Source organism: Mus caroli, chromosome 11 (assembly GCF_900094665.2).
Source record: "Mus caroli chromosome 11, CAROLI_EIJ_v1.1, whole genome shotgun sequence".
In the NCBI taxonomy this organism is placed as follows: Eukaryota; Metazoa; Chordata; class Mammalia; order Rodentia; family Muridae; genus Mus; species Mus caroli.
This window is the reverse complement of record NC_034580.1, coordinates 8,758,276-8,778,693: the sequence shown is the minus strand read 5'-3', so window position 1 is coordinate 8,778,693 and position 20,418 is coordinate 8,758,276. Positions and strand designations below refer to the sequence as shown.

Here is a 20,418-nt window from a genome sequence, read left to right as displayed (position 1 = left end):
TGTCACCTCCTATATACAAAGTCCTTTTCACTCCATTCTCCCTTACTTGGCCTGTAGAAAGTTCATGAGAGTTGTCAATCACCATGGGATGGCCATTAATTTGTGCCTGTCCCCTCATAAACTGAGTTGGGCTTGAAAACCATGTTACCAGGTCCCAGTCAGTCATGGAGTTTGCTCCATCCTACCAGCCACCTGGAAATAGAGATCTTAAGTGATATCTATATAGCACTGTGAGGAGCCAAGAAACAAGTCTTTTAGAATTTGAACACAAATCATTAGGCTTTATTCTTTACTGTTACAAGTTGTTTTTATTCAGCACAGAAAAGTAATTATTGGATTTATTTGACCTGTGATTTAGCTACTGTTCTATTGCTATGAAGAGATATCATGGCCAAGGAAGCTTATTAAAAGAAAGTATTTAATTGAAAGGTTGCTCATAGTTTCAGAGAGCTAGTTCATTTGCATCATGTCAGGGAACACTGAGGCAGCACTGAGGCAGGCATGGCACTAGAGCAATGGTTGAAAGCTTGTATCTGACCCATAGGTTGCAGAAAAAGGGATAGTGAGTCTAGTGTAGGCTCTTGAGACCTCAAAGTCCACCCCCAGTGACACATTTCCTCCAACAAGACCACATCTCTTAAGCCTTTCTAACAGTCTGCCAACTGGGACCAAAATATTGAAATAAATGAGCCTATGGGGCCATTCTCATTCAAACTATAACAGCCTGTTTCTTTTTTTTTTTTTTTAGAATTTTTTTATTAGGCATTTATTTCATTTACATTTCCAATGCTATCCCAAAAGTCCCTCACATGCTCCCCCACCCACTCCTGTACCCACCCACTCCCACTTCTTGGCCCTGTAACAGCCTGTTTCTTTAGTGACGGTGGCAAAAAGCAAGGCAGGACATGCTCCAAAACTAGTCCCATCCACACCCACAGAAATAATCCCAGATCCACTCAGTGGGTCCCAAGCAAAGAGGAGACAAAAGAAGGCTGAGAAGAAGAGGTCCACACCAGGAGTGAGGAGGAAGGCTTTGAAAGATGGATAGGACAAATGATCCAAACACATGTCTGAAACTGTCAAATAATAAAAGCAGTCTTCACATCACAATATGAGTGGGGACTGGGGTATAGTTCACTTAATAGTCAGGAAAATGTTCCCTGTACAAGCGTAAGGACATAAGTATGATTCATAGAGCCAAAAAGGGCAACAAGAAAGCCAAAGGGAAGGGAGAAGTGAATGGCAGCTAGCAGATCCTCCCTGTGGAGTCTGGATATGTGGCTTCAAGGGATCAGAGTTCTGAGTGGGGATTGATGTCTGGAGTAAGTAGCATAGGAGCTGATTCAAAGACTTTACAGAGAGAAGAGAACAATTTCAAAGCTTCTCACTGTACAGAGAGAGTGAGAACAATTTCAAAGCTTTTCACCAAATAGTGGACAAGAATTGTATGTAGGTTGTGTAAGTTCATGTGCATTGATTACTTTTCTCGTGCCTATGGTAAAGTTCCTGAGGAGGGGAACATAAAGGAGGATAGATTTATTTTGGCTCACAGTTCTAGGGTATAGCCATTGTGCTGAGGAAGGTGTGGCAGCAGTAACATGAGGGATCCAGTCACCTGGCATCAGAACTCAGAAAACAGAAGTGAGTATTGCTGCTCAGCTTGCTATTATCCAATCCAGTGCCCTGGCCCACCGAATGACGTCACCCACACTTAATGTGGGTCTCCCTGCCTCAGTTACTTCAGTTAAGCTGATCTAGAAATCCCTTCATAGACATGCCCTGATCCTTATAGATCCTGTCAAGTTGACAGTAACCATCACACACACGCAGTGTGTCTTCTATAGTCTTTCTTGTCAAGTTTTGCAGCTGGGCATGGTAGTGCAAAGCTTCGTTCCAGCACTGAAGGGGCTGAGGCAGGAGGATGCTGAGCCTCAAGATAGCCTAAAGAAGAATGTGAAAACTGTTCTTGCTCAGCAGCACTCTGGAATTTAATGCATTGCTTTCTGCATTTGCCTTTCCCAACCCCCTTCTCTGTACTTCTACGTTTGCTTTGAGCTTCTTTCTGTGAAGTTTGTATTCTTTATAACTGTTCACTTTTTATGTATTTTTTATTGCTCAAGACCTCACATAAAGCAACACATGAAGGGATTTCTTTCTGCTTTGTTAATTAGATGTTGTTAGTTGCTGTTGAGATATAATTTTTAGAGATACAGGATGTGGTCCATATTAATGCACAGTAATATCATTGGAGATACATTTGCACATATGTGAGCCCTATAATCGTATAACAAGCCCAGGGGCTGTTTATGGGAAGGAGAGCAAGTTTGGAACACAGTACATGGTTCTAGCCTCAAATCTTAAGATCAGAAAACTCCATGTCTACTGACTCAACTGAAACTCTAGAGTACAAATAGTCTAAAGACTATTTATAGACTTATATCCTTCAAACTACAGCTCTACAGCTTTCTGACACCCTAGAAGAGAATAAAGTCACCTCTCACAATTGCTAGTTAACCTGTCTCCAGTTAGCAGGATGACTGTAGTTTTTCCTATCAGGTCTCAATAGAGACAAACTCTAATGTCAGGAGAAAGCCACACAGAGCTCTGCCCACCATCTCCCCGTGTGCTTTTACTTAATGCTTAAGGACATCAACTACTGGTTCTTGGGTTCTGATACTTTTTAATTTTACCTTCCCTTCCAGGCTCATCTCTTACTTACACAAAAACTTACATTTGCTAAAGTATTAAAATTAAGACAGGTCCAAATGTTGAGGAAGAATGTCACTAGCATGTAGAGCACATTTCCAACATGATTCTATAAGGCTGCTGGCCAGAAGGTTCCATACCAGAATGCTCTGTTTCTGTTCATTCTTCGTGTTTTTGTTTGCGTGTTTGTTTAAGAAAGTCATCTTTATTATTGCTGTTGTTTTTGAAATTATAATTTGTTTTTTCCTTCCCTCCCCCCAACCCCTTTTATATATCCTTCCTTGATCTTTTTAAAGTTCATGGACCCATTTTTCATTACTTGTTGTTTTATATATATATATATATGTATATATATATATATATATATATATATACATGTATGTGTATATATGCATATATATGAAGTCATTTTAAGTCAGGAGTCAGACTACAAAAAATTGTCTTTATTATCACTAGTTTGAATATTTAATCACCACAGTTGCCTAGAAGATGCATGTTTAAAGGGTTAATTAAGGGTTTGAAGATGTAGCTCCTTGGTGGAGCCCTTTTCTATATTGTACAATGATCTAGTTAAATCCTCGGCACCACAAAGATAGACAAAAGACTAACCAATCAAGTGCCCAGGTTTTCATGGGATAGTTTGAATTCACTTATGCATACACATAAGGCTCCTTCAGAGTTAAAATGTTTTAGAGAATGCTATTGGTTTGGCAGAGGGTCTTCCTTGTTTGGATAGCCCTGAATCACACATTTCAGAGTCAAAAGGATGTTGCCCATGTTAGGCAGCGTGACACTCTGAGTAGACTTTGTTAACCTGTCTTTGTATGTCCTCTCCAGTGAGTCTGCCTCTGGGGCCTGGCAGCCACTGCAGCATGGGTGGAGTCTCTCAGGTGCCAGCGGAGGCTGAGGAGACAGCATCTGTGGGCAGCTGTTTTGCATCTGAGGACACAACTGAGGACTCAGGGGTCATGAGCTCTCCCTCAGATGCCATCTCCCTGGACTCACAACAAGACAGCATGAGATCCAAGGATAAATGGTCCACAGACCAGGAAGACTGCAGTGACCAGGATCTGGCTGGAACTCCAGAATTGGGTCCCCAAAAGAGCCCATCATGGGGGAAAAATGGCTCAGGAAGCTCAATCCTAAGGTGAGTCATGGACCCAGGATCCAGTTCCTCTCTGGCTGGAGGACAAGTTTCAGTAGCTGTATCCTCTCTTTGAAGCACTTTTCACAGCACTGGTCCCTACCACTTTCTCCTATCTGACCTTGTTCACCTAGTCAGCTGTGTGAGAAAGAAAAGTATCTCTGATCTCTAAGCATAACAGAGACACTAACTTATCCCCTCAAGAGATGACCTCATGTCTCTCCTTTCATGAAATGAAAAACTATAGGTTGGAGAAGGTTAAATATTTTGCAGAAATTATCTATCTCATTGTGTTTCCAAATATGTAATGTAGAACATTGCCAGGTGCAATGCAGTGTAAAAGGGGGTTGAAATTCATGTCCTGTGTCTGGCAGGGGGTGAGACCAAGGGCATCACTAGGGGAAAAGACAGTGTGGGTGGAAAATTTAAAGGCTTTATCTGAGGACCTTTGAAACAACCCTTTTCTTTTTTTTATTTTTTATTCAATATTTTCTTTATTTACATTTCAAATGCTATCCCCAAAGCCCCCTATACCCTCCCCGCTGCCTTGCTCCCCAACCCACCCACTCCTGCTTTTTGGCTCTGGCATTCCCCTGTACTGGGGCATATGATCTTCACAATACCAAGGGCCTCTCCTCCCATTGATGGCTGACTAGACCATCCTCTGCTACATATGCAGCTAGAGACACAGCTCTGAGGGGTACTGGTTAGTTCATATCATTGTTCCTCCTATAGGGTTGCAGACCCCTTTAACTCCTTGGGTACTTTCTCTTGATCCTTCATTAGGGGCCCTGTGTTCCATCCAATAGATAACTATGAGCATCCACTTCTGTATTTGCTAGGCATTGACATAGACTCACAAGAGAGAGCTTCCAACTTCCAGATGTAGATACTATTCAGATATTTCTTGTAGTATAGTACTTCAAAAAGTCTGTGTACAAACATATTTGGAAACATTTGCTCCCTTTAGCTTCAATGGGATATTAGAGGATCTTGAATACTTTATAGAGAATATCAGCTTAAACATGCCCCTGTAAGAGACCTCCATGTGGTAGTTAGGGTGAGTGCTCCCTTGAGCACTGTTTGGGAACTCTCGTCAGTTCCACCTTCCTGCCAGGTTCATACTGAATACAGATGTAGATGCCTAAGTCATGTGACTAGAGAGAGAGGCTGAGTTTCTTAAAGAAAGTAATGACTTTGGGGCTGGAGTGCTTAAAGAGCACTTGTTGATCTTGCAGAAGAGACAGTTTCAGTTCTCAAGTACTCACATGGTGGCTAGCAACTATCTGTATTATAAAGTATCTAACATCCTCTTCTCACCTTTGCAGGCAACATTCCTGTGTGTGTGTGTGTGTGTGTGTGTGTGTGTGTGTGTGTGTGTACATGTACATACATACAGTCAAAACACTCATAAACATAAAATTAACTCCTTTTAAAGTGTCTCTTGTGAGGCTATGCAGGTGCCTGGCAAACACAGAAGTGGATGCTCACAGTCAGCTATTGGATGGAACACAGGGCCTCCAATGGAGGAGCAAGAGAAAATACCCAAGGAGCTAAAGGGGTCTGCAACCCTATAGGTGGAACAACAATATGAACTACCCAGTACCCCCCAGAGCTCGTGTCTCTAGCTACATATGTAGCAGAAGATGGCCTAGTCGGCCATCATTGGGAAGAGAGGCCCCTTGGTCTTGCAAACTTTATATGCCTCAGTACAGGGAAATGCCAGGGCCAAGAAGTGGGAGTGGGTGGGTAGAGGAGTGGGGGGAAGGGTATGGGGGGCTTTTGGGACAGCATTTGAAATGTAAATGAAGAAAATACCTAATTTTTAAAAATAAAAGAGTGATAAGTTTTATGTTCAGATACAAAATACTACACTGAAAACTCAGGTTGTAAAAAGGCAGAAGTGGTGGCTTGTGGTTCAAATAAACCACAGAAGGTAACTTCTCAGCAGAATGTAGGTGGGGAGTGGTAGAGAGGTATCTTTCAGGTGTCCAAGCTGTAAATGGTCAGTTAAGGGAATTAAAGCCTGTTCTAGAGCATGAGTAGCCCATAGTCAAGTTAACATTGTGAGGGAAAAGAACTCACAGGGCAGTAGCCTTGATCTCAGCCATTTACACACACACACACAGAGGGTGGGGCGAGACAGAGGGAGACAGACAGAGAGTGGGAGGGAAGTAGAGCGAAAAAGGGGATGGGAGAGAGAAGGGGAGAGAAAAGGAGAGAGAGAGAATATAATAATGGCATCCCTCTTCAGAAAATAGTGGTTGTAGTGGTTGACATAGTAATAAGGAATGTGTTTGTTTCTGGGCAGCCTCCTATGGAGGACACATGCAATGTTCTGGCCCCTTGTAGGACCTTTCTTTCCCTGGGTCCTGAGTATGTACCCCATGGGCATGACCTCTGTAGCTAATGTTTTGTCTCTCATCCCACATTCCTAGCTCTACCCAGAATGATTCCAATCCAATATCTAGTTTCTGCAACTTTTCTTAAGATGTCTATTTATGTTCCCAAAGGGGTTCAACCTGGATGAGTCATAATGATGGTATAAGACCAGGCTATGTTGTGTTCCTCTTCGTCACCTCTGACTAAGACCTTAGGAGATGGGAGAGATCGAAGTTAACTTTTTGTCATAACAAGCAAGGTTAGGACTCTAGGATTAGAGTGGATTCTAGTAAATTGTCATGCATGACCTCAGCGTGAGGAAAGTGTCCAGCATGGGATTGCTCACTAGGTAAGTAAGAATTGCTTGTATCTTTAAACTTAGATCTTCTGTTGTCACACTTCTTTTGCTTAGGAAGTCACTAAATGCTGTTTGAAAATCACTTAAAGATGAAACATGACGTGCAAAAGCCCAGAAGTCCTGGTTTTCACAGCTGGCTCCTTTCTCTTGTCTTTACATGTTTAAATCATCTTTATTGGGGGCAGGGGGGATAAGGTTGCCTAGGTTTGCATGTTCAAAACAGGGACACAAATATTGTATTATCTGTCCCAAGCACCTGTCCAAAAATCCCATGAGGGTCACCCTCTGCTATTAGGTATCCTTTTTCTATGGTGTAGACAGGTGATACGGCTTCAGAATAGTGTGGCTATGGTTAGAGAGTTAGCTCATTGCCACTATGGCTGTCTCTTCATTGGTACTTGTATAGATGAGTACCACCCAGTAGCCCAGGAGCCTATGTTTTAAGTTTAAGAAGCTCAGTCTTCTAAAAACTCTGTCTTCTAAAAAAAATAAACAAGTGAGAATGGCTGACCATAATTCCAGTTTATTATATCCAGTACAGTTTGAAAAGAGGGTGTTTTTCCTTCAACTCATTTGATTACATTCACCTGCAAATTTTTCACTGCCCTGATTTACCCTGTAACTGGGACATCATCTTTCCATTGTCTTCCTCTAAACTCAGTACAAAAGATAAATTCCCAAGAAGTCTGACCAAAAGGTATACACACACACAAATGTAATATTCGTGTGGTATTGGTCCCTTGTTCTGGGAACACCCAAGAGTAGCACTCTGAGCTTCATGACTGGTTTTGTCCTGGGAAGTAGTTACAGTAATTGCTGGATGTACTTGCAAATCTGTTCCTGTCCTGTATCTTTTACAGTTGACCAGCGCCAACATTTCTTATTCTAATTGAATAGCTTGACAAAAGAGTGCCTTTGGCCTGCAAATCCATTTCTCCCTTCTCTTTCTTCCTCAGTAAAATTGAAATGTGTAGTGCTCCCTCTTAGAACAGTGAGGGACAGGTAACTGAGATGATTGTTTCTGTTACTGTCATTTACAATTCATGGAGGAAAAAGAGAAATCGGATTTGTTGGATAAGCTCAATGACTATTTCCATCTCTGCTTGCCTTTTCTTCAAACTATAACATCCTTGTCTGAATACAAATAATAGACAGAGAAGGGAAAAGTAGACTGGATGTTGTTTCTCCCACTCTGGGAGGACTAATAATGGAACTAGCAATATTTCTAAATAGTGGACACTGCCCCCCCCCAAATCTGGCTGTCATCAGGCAGTTTATCTGTCTGTATATCAGCATCACCAAATTCCAAGTTCTAAGGTTCCTTTGGGGAGCATCAGTTATGAAAGTTGCTGTAAGATGTGAATAAGAGAGATGACTGTAGATTTGAGTTTTCTCAAAAGGAGAGCCAAATGTAGTCACATGCCAAGCCTCCCAAAGTACAAAACACATTATAGCTTCTGCATCCCAAAAGACAATAGAAAGAGTGTAAGAGCCAGAAGATGAGAAGGAACACTGGGAAGCACTATCTGCTCTACATGGCATGGCCATGGTGCCCAAGAACTCACATCAGCTGTGGTTGCCCGCCAAAGACTTGCACAAAATGGAGCTTGTCCACAGTCTGTCATGCTTTGAGGAGGGGTCTCAAGGCCTCACCCCTCTCACATCGTCAGGAGTTGTTGACAAATCATGGTTGCTGAGAGAAGGGGAAGTCACTTTCCTCAGTGCTATGGCTACTAGTAAGCTGCCCACAGTCTAAGAAACAGTCTCCCATCCAAAGTCACACTAATTAAGCTAATTAAACTCAGTGGGGTCCCAAGTAACAGTAAAAATTAAACACATGAAAGTGGAAGGGCCTGTTGGGAAGAATAAGGGCTCAACAGTATCATTAAGAGGGATGGTCAAGACATTAACCTACATGTATGAATTTTTCAGAAGACTCTTTTTAAAATAGTGTCTATGTGTGAAGTACAGTTTCTTTGTTTCTTCGAATGAAGAGGGACCCCTCTCCCACTCCTACCCTTTGCCTCACTCCCTACATGGTAACCCTTCAAAGACCTTCCTGGCCTCAATTGGTTGGTAAATGGGAATAGAGACATACATAATTGCAGTCTGAGAAAAATTCTTCCCCTTCTTGCAGGCATGTGGTCCCAAAGTAGCTTTATGTGCAGACTGAGACTCAACAAGGACATGGGTCCTGAATTTCTACAGCATCCAGCATCTGGATCCCTAAACTAGAACTCCAGGAACTGTGGCCCCAAAAGTTTTTGGAAGTCATTCATATAATACAGACCATAATATCTAGAACCGTAGAAACTGTGTAACCCAGGAGCATTTATAAAGAACAACATGTGCACCCCTGAGCATTCATAGCCATCGGCATTCAGAAGCTACAATAATAGTTAGAAGCATGTCAATGCATTGTACAGTCCTTCAGAGTAGTATTAGAACACACAAGAATATAGAAGTCACTGGGGATACCAATCATTTGGTAGACTACTTGCTTTGCATGCATGAGGCCCTGATTTGATCCTTATACTAGAGAAAAATGTGGAGTTCTGCACTATACTGTAGCCACTAGTCATATTAGCTGAGAAGCACTTGCCACATGGCTGTTCACGTTAAAATAGTTTGTATGTGCTCGGTAAAGAAATTCATTAATCACATGTATAAATAAAGCTAAAATTAGAGCAATTAAAATTACCTTCACTTCTCTCCTTTCAAATCGACTACAAGAAGATCTAAAATCACATATATGGCCCCCAATGTATTTTGCACACTAGTGTTAGACTCTGAAGCCTTATCAGTGGGGAACACTTACATCTGCAGTGAGGGGGTCAAGCAAATGCAACAGCCATCCAGTTTCCCAGGCTTTCTACTTCTAGGCTGTCCTAATCATTTTGTAGTCACAGGGTTGCTTTGGTCTTCATCAGCAAATTAAACTGCTCTCTGAAAACATCATGGTTTTCCTCTCTGATATTTTTCACAGCTGTATACATTTCTTAAAAGAACTCAGCCAAATCAAAACCAAGCATACCTTAATGTGCTGTGAGTCAGAAGTATGCCATTTACCTTTTCTTTCTAATAGGAAGTAGAAAGGAAAACTCAGCAAGCTCCTATTTGTCTCAGCACCAAGTAGAGAGGATGATTCCCTGTTCTCATCTGTCGGGAGCTACATAAACAGTGCTAAGGCCAAGCTGGGCCAAAGCTGCCACAGCTGGATGAGAGGCATACCCTCCATCCCAAAGGGCAGTACATATGAGGCAAATGAGCCTCCCAGACAGATGGGATTGAAAGTCCCTCAGACTGTATGCAGCAGTAGCCTGAACATTATCACATTCTTTGCAGTCATTGCCTCCAGTTCTGTGTGAGAAAATAGACCTGGCTGTGTTTATTCAACATGTGCAGGCTGATAGCAAAATGCCCACTGACTGATTGCTTGCCTTCTGTTTTCTTGGTCTTTAGCCACAACAAACCTCCAATAAGAACTGTATCTTAAGATTTGGTCATCATTGCGGGTGGGTGGGGGAGGAAGCCTGGGAATGAAACATCCGTGCACATTTGCTTCATGTCAGCAGATGAGTTTCTTCCTGCCCACTAGGCACTAGTCAATGATATATGCCTTGTGCTGTCCTGTAAGCCCATAGGGAGCTATGCTTCAAGCCCTGTGATTAAGTCCAGGTAAGTGTTAAAGAGGAATGCCAGTATCCTGCATCTGTATAACCCTTTACAAAAGTGGAGATGAACACACAGGAAAAAAACAAACATTTACTCCCAGAAATCTTAGATAGAAAAGCAAAATTGGAAAATTGCCATTGGCTTTGACCTTGGCTTGATAACCCTTCATGGAGAAGCTCAGGCCCGGAAAATAGCAATCTTTGGGGTACATCTGAAGTAGATCAAGATGAAGAAGCAGCAAGAGGACCACCCTGCTACCTTGTTTAGAGATTTCAGGGACTTGGCAGCTTTGTAAGGAACCTAAGCCAAGGGCCTGGCAGTGGCTAGACCTTTCTGCACTCTACAAGGCATCCAGGTTGGCTACTTCTGGCATATGTCTATTCCTCTTCCTGAGTAAGTATGACCCTAAGGACATAAATCACTCCAGAGTGCCAGGGAGCAATAGGAATGTGCTGGCAGGACCTATCATCACTGGGTGCCAGCATCAGGGGCTGGGGGCAAGGGAAATGTTTAAGTCCATATGAGATAGTGAGAGGAAACGGACTGGTCAGGAAAAAAGGACACAGGTAAAGAGGTACCTTTAGTAGTATAGAACTCTCATACTTGAGCAAGACCGTTCGGGATACAGGGAAGAAACTGAGAGAGCCCACTCACCTAGAGCGGAGCTGCTAATGGCCAGAGTAGTTGAGACTGATCCTGAGTTAGGTAGGAGTATGGTGAAGGACCAAATCTGCTCTGAACTAACTGTAGCTTTCTCCCTGATGGTGGGTGAGATCCTGGGCCCAGCCATCTCCTATAGGAAACAAGGTTTTGCATACCATTTATATGAAGAAACATTTAAACTCTTTTACCACAAAAAAGAAATAATTAACTAGAGTCTGAAATAGCATTTAAGGTTTTGCACATTAAAAAAGCTTTATCAGACTCGGTGGGGGAAGCTGGGAGGGGGTAGCGCTTGGGATGAAATAACTAATAAAAATTTTAAAAATATGTTTATCAGGCTTGAGAAATAGTCTATCCAGTAAAGTGGCTTGCTGTGTGAGCATGAAGTACTGAGTTCAATCTCCAGAACATACTTTAAAAAATAAAATAAAATAAAATAAAATGGCTCAGTGTTTTTAATGCTAGCACAATGGAGGCAGAGACAGGATCCCTGTAGCTCACTGAGAAGATAGTCTAGCCTTTGTAGAAAACTCTCTAGAGAGTCCCTGTCTCAAAAATGTCCATGATCATGCACAAAAGAGCACCCAAATCCACCTGCATGCTTTTAAAAATTGCTTTGTCATGCTAGGTTCATTGTAGTAAAAGTCTCTGTGATTCCTCCTTTGCAGAAAGGTATATTGACTCATTCCTAGCTCACCCTTGTCCACAGGCATATGTGGGGTTATAGCATCACTGGTATCCTATAGATAGTTCTGTGTCTTGGGTTTTTTTTTCATGTACTGTGCTAGAAGCGGCATTACTTGGTGTTTCTCCGTAGGATCTCTGATTGTCATGGTTACTGATTGGACTGTATTTCTCCACAGGCTCTCTGACATCAGAGTTACTGATTTTTATTGCCCTTTACAAAGTAGCTCTCCTGACTGCTGAATATTTTAGATTTTTTCCACAGAATACAATGAATGCTGTTATATTTATATTTTCTCCTTCCACTGAATTGCTTCCCTACAAAGATAAAGTATTTGTTGATATCTGATTCCATTTTGCTTTCCATTTAAACCAACAGCAGGCGTGTGTGTTTGCTGTATCCACTGCAGTTTCATTAGTTCAAGGTGATTTCTTTTCTAGTTTAACATTTATTTTTTAAAAATTGTGGAATTTGAACTTAATTCTTACAGGCAATCTTCTCTTTAGTGTCTCTTGAGTGATAGAACCATATAGTCTTGGAACAAAGACAAATGCTTTGTTATAAAAGTATATATGTGCATACATATAAGCATCCTAAACTACAAGTATAAATCTAAACATAATTTGCTTTACATATCAAATGCCATTTTGCCTAGCAGTATCTTATTTTGCTTTGCCATATAGTGCAGCAAATATTTGAGTTACTTTTTTCATCACATTCCCTGAAAGAGAAACAGCTTTAACAAACTACATTGAAACAATTAAAGGCCAAAAGCAAAGCAATGGGAAGGACAATTGTGCACCTCTTGTGGTCCTTATTAATTGGTCTGCATGCACACACATCTCTAACCAGCCTCTTTTGTCTAGCCTGTCAGAGGACATTAGCTGAGACCAATCTTGAAGCTACTTCCTGGCTCCCAAATGGACATAGTCACTAAGAAAGAAAGACTCATTTATTAGAATGAATTTTTGCTGCGTAAGTGAGGATTGTACAAGGCACATTTCATGCATCATTATCTGGGTCTGATTAGCAATGATGGAAATTGGTCCTCAATTTTAACAATCAGCGGAAAGGAACCTTCAGCTCTCGCTGAAGACGGACAATTGCCATAGACATGTCTGCATTTTCTGCACAAAAGGAAAATGGAGGCAAAGGCCCTTGCAGAGGCAGCTCTTAAATTGTTTTGGCAGCACTTGTCTCACATATGCCATTGTCCCTCTGACGCAAATAAATCATGACCTTGCTGTCCTGAGCAGCAGGATGACATATCTTAGGATGCCCTGTGCCACAGGGGGCCACATTGTCCCTCATGACCCTAGACATGGCTAGGCCACCTGGTCAATGCAGCCAACCCTCATTCAAGCTTTGGAACAAGTGCCACCTGTCTTTGAATGATATGTGACCTTGCACATGTCAGTGAGTCTCTTTTTTACAGTTTCCTATCTAAACAATGACAGTGACAACACCACTTACATTACAGACCACTTGTGAGGATTTCAATACTAGGATTTATACATGCAAACAAATTCTACTTGGAGCCCAGCAGGCAAACGCTCTTTCCCTAGCACAAAGGCATGCCATGCTTCTGGGACTTGCTTTGAAAGGCCTCCAAGAAGGAAGCCACAGTGAAGGCCAAGAATGGGAGCTTTTATACTACTACAGTGGGTATAATGTTTTCTGTTGTTCATGTCAAGGTCTTTACTATTACAATAAAAAAATCCAAAGGTAGTTCACTTCTGTGGGTGGCACAATGAGGTTCCCAAGCTCCCTTCCCTGCTATCCTCTGCCCAGTTCAGGAATTAAGATGCAGTAATATGATGAAAAAGAAACATGTCAGACAATATGAAGCCCCTTATTGTAGAGGAGTGAATTGGTTTTTCCTTTTCAAGTCTTGCAGGTAGATTACTGCTAAGGGGCAGCACAGAGAGAGGCAGGGGCTTGCAGAATTGAAGGGTTTCTGAATACTTCCCATACAGCCCCACATGCTCTGAGATTCTCTTTGACAGCACAGGAAGTTAAAAAAAAAAAAGTGCCCTATACCAGAACCTAAAGCCTACATGACTGCATCCCAGGGGGTGCTGATAGATTGCAGATTGTCAGGAACAGGCTGGCAGTTTAGAGTCATGTGTGAAGACACAGCCCTGGCATCATGACATACAGATGCTCATCAGGTGTCTCACTTCTTAAGATGTCAGCTGCAGTGCAATGCAGCTGTGCCGGAGTCTTACCAGCACATTTGCTTGTCTAGTACAGCAGAGAGAAAACATGGGGACCACGTTACACCTGCATGGACTTCAGGTGTTGATAACAGTTTGGGAAGGATATAAGCATAACCTCCAAATATATCACATACATATTACATATGTAACTTACATGCTGCATATAATATATATGGACATACACATCACTCATGCAAATAATGAATCTTTGCAGTTCCAAGAATAGTGGTGTCACAGCAAATGTGGGACTGCTTAGCCTTGAATATCGACTGACGTTTCTGGAAAAAAGTTACAAGTCCTAGTCAATGCATTCTTTCTTTCTTTGGTATTCTCTAGGACTGAGAAAGCCACCATGCCTACAAATGATGATGAAGACCTATTCATCACTGGCCACTTACATCAGACCCTGGCAGAACTTGATGAAGACCTGGAAGGTAACAGCCACAGTATCCTGTATGACCAGACCATACAGGCAATCACTTTTTCTTAGTACTTTGGTGTGACTCTACAAGAAAGAAGTCTTGGGTTCGCAACTTAGTTTGGATGTGTTTTGCCTGTATGTAAGATTTGAACTTCTCAGGTGAGGGCTGTTCATGATAGACTGATTTTTGTCAGAGTTCCAAGCAATATTAAGAAAATGTCTCAGTAGTTTTTAAAATATGGGCAAGTAATACTACTTTTTATATTAAGATATACTATATACACATTAGAGATTTAAATATACAAAATGAGCCAGGGGGATATGAGATGCACAAAAAGAAGCAGCTGCCTTTATTAAAAAGTAAAACTCTTCCTTGGCAGTGCAAAACACACAATCCATGGGTGTGGAGCACCCATGGCACTGCTGTTCTCTTAACACAGTCTTTGGAAAACACTAGAAGGTTAAGGGAGATGCAAATAATTGTAGTGAATAAGTAGAGATTCCTTTACACAAAGAAAGCTACACTATTTTCTTCATGGCACACATTAAATGTAAACTAGAAATACAAAGCAATGACAAGCAGACTTGAAAACTGATCCTGATTCGGTCTAATCCTGTTTTTAGTCTCTTGTCATTGGTATTTGGTTGACAGCTTTGGGAATCCTAACCAGCCATGTAGTCTCCCACAGTCTGTGACCACATGACCCACTGCCCACTGGATCACTTAGTTTTTTGGAGAGTCAGTGTAATTCTGAAGAGACCAAGATTTACTTATTCTCTCTTTAAGAAATTAAACCTAGAGCAAGTCATTCTACATGCCTTGCTGTGCTTCTAGTGGACACAAGAAATGGAAGGACAAAAATCCCGGTGCACCCGAGAGAGACTACCTTCCAGATACTAAATGTAGACATCTGTTTTATTATTCAATGATTTGACAAAATATGGTAGTTAAGTATCATACCCTGAAACGTCATGGATAGGCAAATGGTTTTGTGCTTATAAGGTGAAAGCTGAGATTCTGGTCCCAGGCAGATGCAGATTATAAAACAAAAAAAACCAAAACAAAGCAAAATAAAAAACAAACACACAAAAAAACATTTAACGTGTATATTTTTTACGAAAGTAGTAATCCCTGGGAAAATCAAAGTATTGGCCATGTATTCACTAACTGGTTGCTAATACTATAACGGATGCCAATTAGTGATTTGTGTTTGTCTTTCTCTACAGGAATGGAAGAAAATTATGAAACAGATACTAGCTCTCTAACCAACTCTGTCAATGGTGTATCCAACCACAGTCTGCAAGAAGCCATAATCCCTGATAGTGGCGTGGATGACATCCCAGTCACTTTTATCGGGGAAGTTTCTGATGAGCCTTTTGACTCAGGGCTGTTCTCCAGTAGATGTAACAATGCCACTACTTTTAACACAGGGGGCATTGCTAGCCAAAGATCTCATCTGTCCCCATTTCAGACTGAGCATAGCCAGCCATTCATAAGGACAAGTAGAAAAGAGCCTGATCCCTCCCCTCCTTCCCAAGATGACAGGAAGAGAAATCAGCCAACCTTAGCCAACACACCTGAAAATGAGAATCCAGTTGAAACAGACCCCACAGTGACATCACTTGTTTCAAAGCTTTTAATAGATGACCCAAAAGCAAAGGATAAAGGCAAGGTACATGGTTCTAGTCACAATGAGAAGACACAGGCAGGCCATGGAATAAACTCACTGCGAGTGAATCCAAGAGATGGTAAGGATGAGAGCTCCAATTCAACACCCCCACCATGGTCTCATCATGGCCAGGCCTTAGGGGGAAGCTATGGACTCAAGCATGGCCTCACGACATATAAAATTGTTCCTCCCAAATCAGAGATGAGGTGTTATGACAGGGATGTGTCCCTCTCCACTGGTGCCATTAAGATTGATGAACTAGGGAATCTGGTGAGTCCTCACATGAACGGAAGCAGGACCATATCCCCACCATCAGCTGTTGTCGAAACAGACACTCCACCTATTGGAAAAGTCAAAGAGTTCTGGAGACGCAACTCAATGGAAAAGTACCTTAATGGGCCGGCTGAGTGCACTGTCAAAAGGGCCCCCTCCACCACTATCACTGCCACACCAGAAAAACCACAGCAAGATAATGGGATGAAGGCAGCCTTCACAGTGACTACTCCCCAGCAGCAGCCTGCCTCACAGGAATATGGGGCACACCTGGAGGAAGAGAGAAGCCGGCCACGGTCAGCAGTCTCTTGTTCTGTGAAAGTGCCAGCATCGAATCCCACAGACATCACATTCCTCAAGCCTCAAAGAAGAACATCCAGCCAGTATGTGGCCTCTGCTATTGCCAAGAAGATGGGGCCTCCAAAAATCCATGCTGATGTGGTGAGACCACATAAGGCAACCACTGAACAGTGTCATGAAGAAGCAAAGCTGGCTAGACCTCCTCCCGCCAGGAAAGATGATGCAGCTCCCAACCTACACGCAGAGGCAAGGCAGCATGAACATGGGACAAACCAGAGCTCTGTCTGCCTTCCCAGCAACCCTAGTGTGCAATTGCCGGCAGGAGACCATCCCAAAGTAGAGGTCAACAGCACATATGGGAAGTCATCGACTCAAGACTATCCTGCTGCTGTCCACAGAAACTCCTATTTCCTCCCAGGCAGATCTTCCCATAGGGATCGTATTTCTGTGGGACAGAGCTGTGGTTTCAATGAAAAGCAAACTACAAGTAACCAAAAGGCAAATTCAACATCTAACTTCTCGCAGGCACTGGACAAGGCGCATCCACCCCCTCTGCTCTTGGCAGAGGCCCGTGACTCTGGGAGGATACTGATGAATGGCTCTGCACGAACCCCAGGAAATTGTGAGCCCCCCCACTCTCCAAAAGAATCCACCGTGACTAGCTATATTATCTTACAGACAGAGGAAAAGCCCAGTTCGTTATCTACAGATGGTCAAGACACAGATGATACTCTACCGTCCAGCATTTTTGGGCCAAAGAAAAAATTCAAGCCTGTCATTCAAAGGCCACTCCCAAAAGATGTATCCCTGCACAGTGCCCTGATGGAAGCTATCCACTCATCAGGAGGGAGAGAGAAGCTACGGAAGGTGAATGTGGTGGGCGTCAGCGTATGGGTACAGGGAGCTCCTGAGCAGGGCTTCCATCCCTGTCCTAGATCTTTAGAAGAAATACTACAAAGCTGCAAGTTTGCTGCTTTCATTTTATCTATGTTCTGTCTCTTTCTTCTAATGCATTTGAATAAAAACACTAGAGAGGCTGATTGGATTTAGCTTGTTAGGCTCTGGCAATCCAGTGGAAAATATGTCAATCAATAAGTATTGGGACAGAGTAATATTGAAGCCAAGGTGTGGGGCTATCTGTACTTTGGTCCAGAACTATTCTGTTAGCTTTGTGCTATCATAATGAAATATCGGAAAAACTTAGAAAAAGGAAAGGTTTATCTTGGCTCAAGGTTTGGAGGATTTAGTTCATAGTCACTTAGCTTATGACTTTTGATCTTGTTGCAAAGCAACACAGCATCGTGGGAACACATGGCAGGTCAAATGCTCACCTCCAAACCAGGGAGGGGAAAGAGAGAAGTACCCATCATTCACTTCAAGTACCTCCTTTCAGTGACCTTGGACAGCTCACCAGCATTACCTCCTAATGTCTTCACCAACTCCTAGTTGTGATAGGCTGAGAAATATGCCTTTCATGAGTGTCTGGGGGAAAGTCTTGACACTCTGAGATAGTAAGACACAGGCAGGACCACTGCTTTCTGTACAGCCTTGTGTTGCTAAACATGGGAACACATTCTGAGAACCGCATGGAGGTTGGTTTCATTGTTGTGTGAACATCATGAGGTGTCACACAAGTCCATATGGCAATAGGCCAGCACTCTATGGGGACTTCTTGTTGCATAAATTACATCGATGGGAGATTTAAAAAGAGTGATGCTGGTGTAGCAGGTTTTATCATTTTGGATGAAGCTAAAGCAATGGAACCATATCCATGACAAAATAACCATAGAGCCTATAGTATAGTGAGTGCATAATACAGTAACATAGTCACCCACACTCATAAACAAGAGTCACAACTGTATGTAACTATGCACCATACACTCTGCATGTCTAAAAGTCCAGTGAATAGGCTTGCCTACACTAGCACCACCCCAAACACCTGCAAAGTTCATTGCAGTAGGATTTTAGTGTCACTGGGAGACAGAAATATTTCATCTCTTTCTCAGTCGTGTGAGTCTGTTATCATCTGTTGTTGACTGGAACATGTGATGGGATTGTATTGCCATTGTACAGTAAAAGTAACAATTTTGCGACCCTCCATTATCAGGTCATTTAACACGTCAAAATGCTATTACTAAGCTAATGCCAATAATGAAAAGTGATTTCCTCCATTTTTCAGATGAGGAAGCAAGGCAGGGTGAGCTTTAAGTGATCTGGCACAATGTCCCCCACTGACATTCTCATCCAGGTTTTCAAGATTTCAGCACACTTGTCAGCTAGGGAAGGCTGGGAGAAGAGCAGAAATAGTCTCACAGTAAGAGACTAATTTTTGATGCAACCCCTTTGGCTCTTCTATAGCTGCCACTCAACTTTCTATAGGGTTATGTCATGGTAGCCCATACAAGTTGAAGATATCATAAGTTGGAAAAGCCTTTAATGTGCTAGACTTAGCTGAGCTTAGGTCTACCTCCCTGCATATGGTAAGAATTTACATCCGCCTACATTTGTACAACTCAAAGACTACATTAGTCTAACTCGAAGACTGTTCTACACATGTGTTGGATGACTCAGTAAAGTTTTGAGTGCTGTGCTGAAACTAGAATAGCAAATGGTTGTGTGCATATGCTTTGGTACTGTGGCTCAGTTGAATGCTCTTTTGGGAACTTTCTGAAAGTTCCTTTAAGCAGACAGGGGAATTGATGCTGCTGATATGGACTTAGCCTTCCCTTATCTTCAGAGTGAAATATGTTAACTTTATTAATACTCTAGACTGCAGAACAGACGTCAGAAGGAAGGCCAAAGAAACCATCCTATGTGGAGGCAGAGAGTGAGCGATCTGCCCTTCTGGCAGCCATTCGGGGTCACAGTGGGACTCTCAGCCTCAGGAAGGTAAGGAAATGGGCCTCCCATTTATAACAGGTTCAGAATCCTGCCTACGCTTCCCCTCAGTAGACTAAGCCAATGCCACTTAGCATCCATTGCTCCAACTACACGGCAGCCAGCATCAGAGCTGTGAACTCCATTTGTTTGGCACATTGTCACCCAATTCCAGACAGCTGCCTTGGCCTCTGCTCATATAAAGTGAGAGACCCCTGCACCAGTGACATTTTCCTGATTTTTCTGCAGGTCTGTCCTGTACACTAACATTTTCCAAATTCATTCACACACTCATCGTGATCTCAGGGTAGGATAACAAGGCCCTGCCACCCTGCCTACGTTTATAGACCAAAGCAACTGTAGGAAGATAGCCCCAAACTTGCACAACTGTAGGTACATATTAATTGAGTTTAGAGGCAGGACAGTGTACCTATGACTGTCACACACAGAGTTTAAGGAATGATGTGACTTGTACATTTTCCCTGGGGTTTTAGTGGCTCTCAACTTCCACCCTCACTTGGTCAAATCTGTGTGTCTGACTTCTATTTCTTATCATCACATGTGAAAGTAATTATGAGACTAGAGAGTATTTTTATACTCCTGCCATAGTGGGTACCTTTGAGCCATACTTTGGAAGAGCATGGGGATATATGTATAAGCAGACAGATTTCTGTTTTCCATGGTTCATCAATAGGAGCTGTTTGAGGTTTACTGTGAGATGGGTAGCTGTGTGCTATCTTCTCGGAAAGGATCTTTACACGAATCCTGTCTATCAGGTGCTATACCAAACACCATGGACTCGGTCACTTAGAAACAACAGAGGCTTGCTTCTTACAGCTCTGGAAGCTAGAAGTCAAAGGTCATGGCAACAGCAGAATTGGTATTGTGTAAGGTTGTCTTGCTGGTCCCTAGTGCCTTAACACCAAGGCCTCACATGGCAGAAGGTTCAAGGAACTCTCTGGTGTCTCTTCTATAGGGTACTGTTTCTATTCATGGTAGATACACATTTATGCACTAACCTCTTCTGAAGCCCCTCACTCCATTG

General features: G+C 42.4%; 1 protein-coding gene across 6 annotated transcripts in view; it reads left to right on the top strand.

Moving 5' to 3' along the window:
• Positions 1–20,418, top strand: part of Cobl (cordon-bleu WH2 repeat protein) — a 230,454-nt gene that overhangs the window by 193,079 nt on the left and 16,957 nt on the right. For all 6 annotated transcript variants that reach the window (XM_029483416.1, XM_029483415.1, XM_021176724.2 and 3 more), the window contains 4 exons: positions 3,544–3,853; positions 14,169–14,266; positions 15,481–17,363; positions 19,266–19,385. In XM_029483416.1, the coding sequence (XP_029339276.1) occupies positions 3,544–3,853; positions 14,169–14,266; positions 15,481–17,363; positions 19,266–19,385 (2,411 nt within the window). The remainder of the gene's footprint in view (positions 1–3,543; positions 3,854–14,168; positions 14,267–15,480; positions 17,364–19,265; positions 19,386–20,418) is intronic.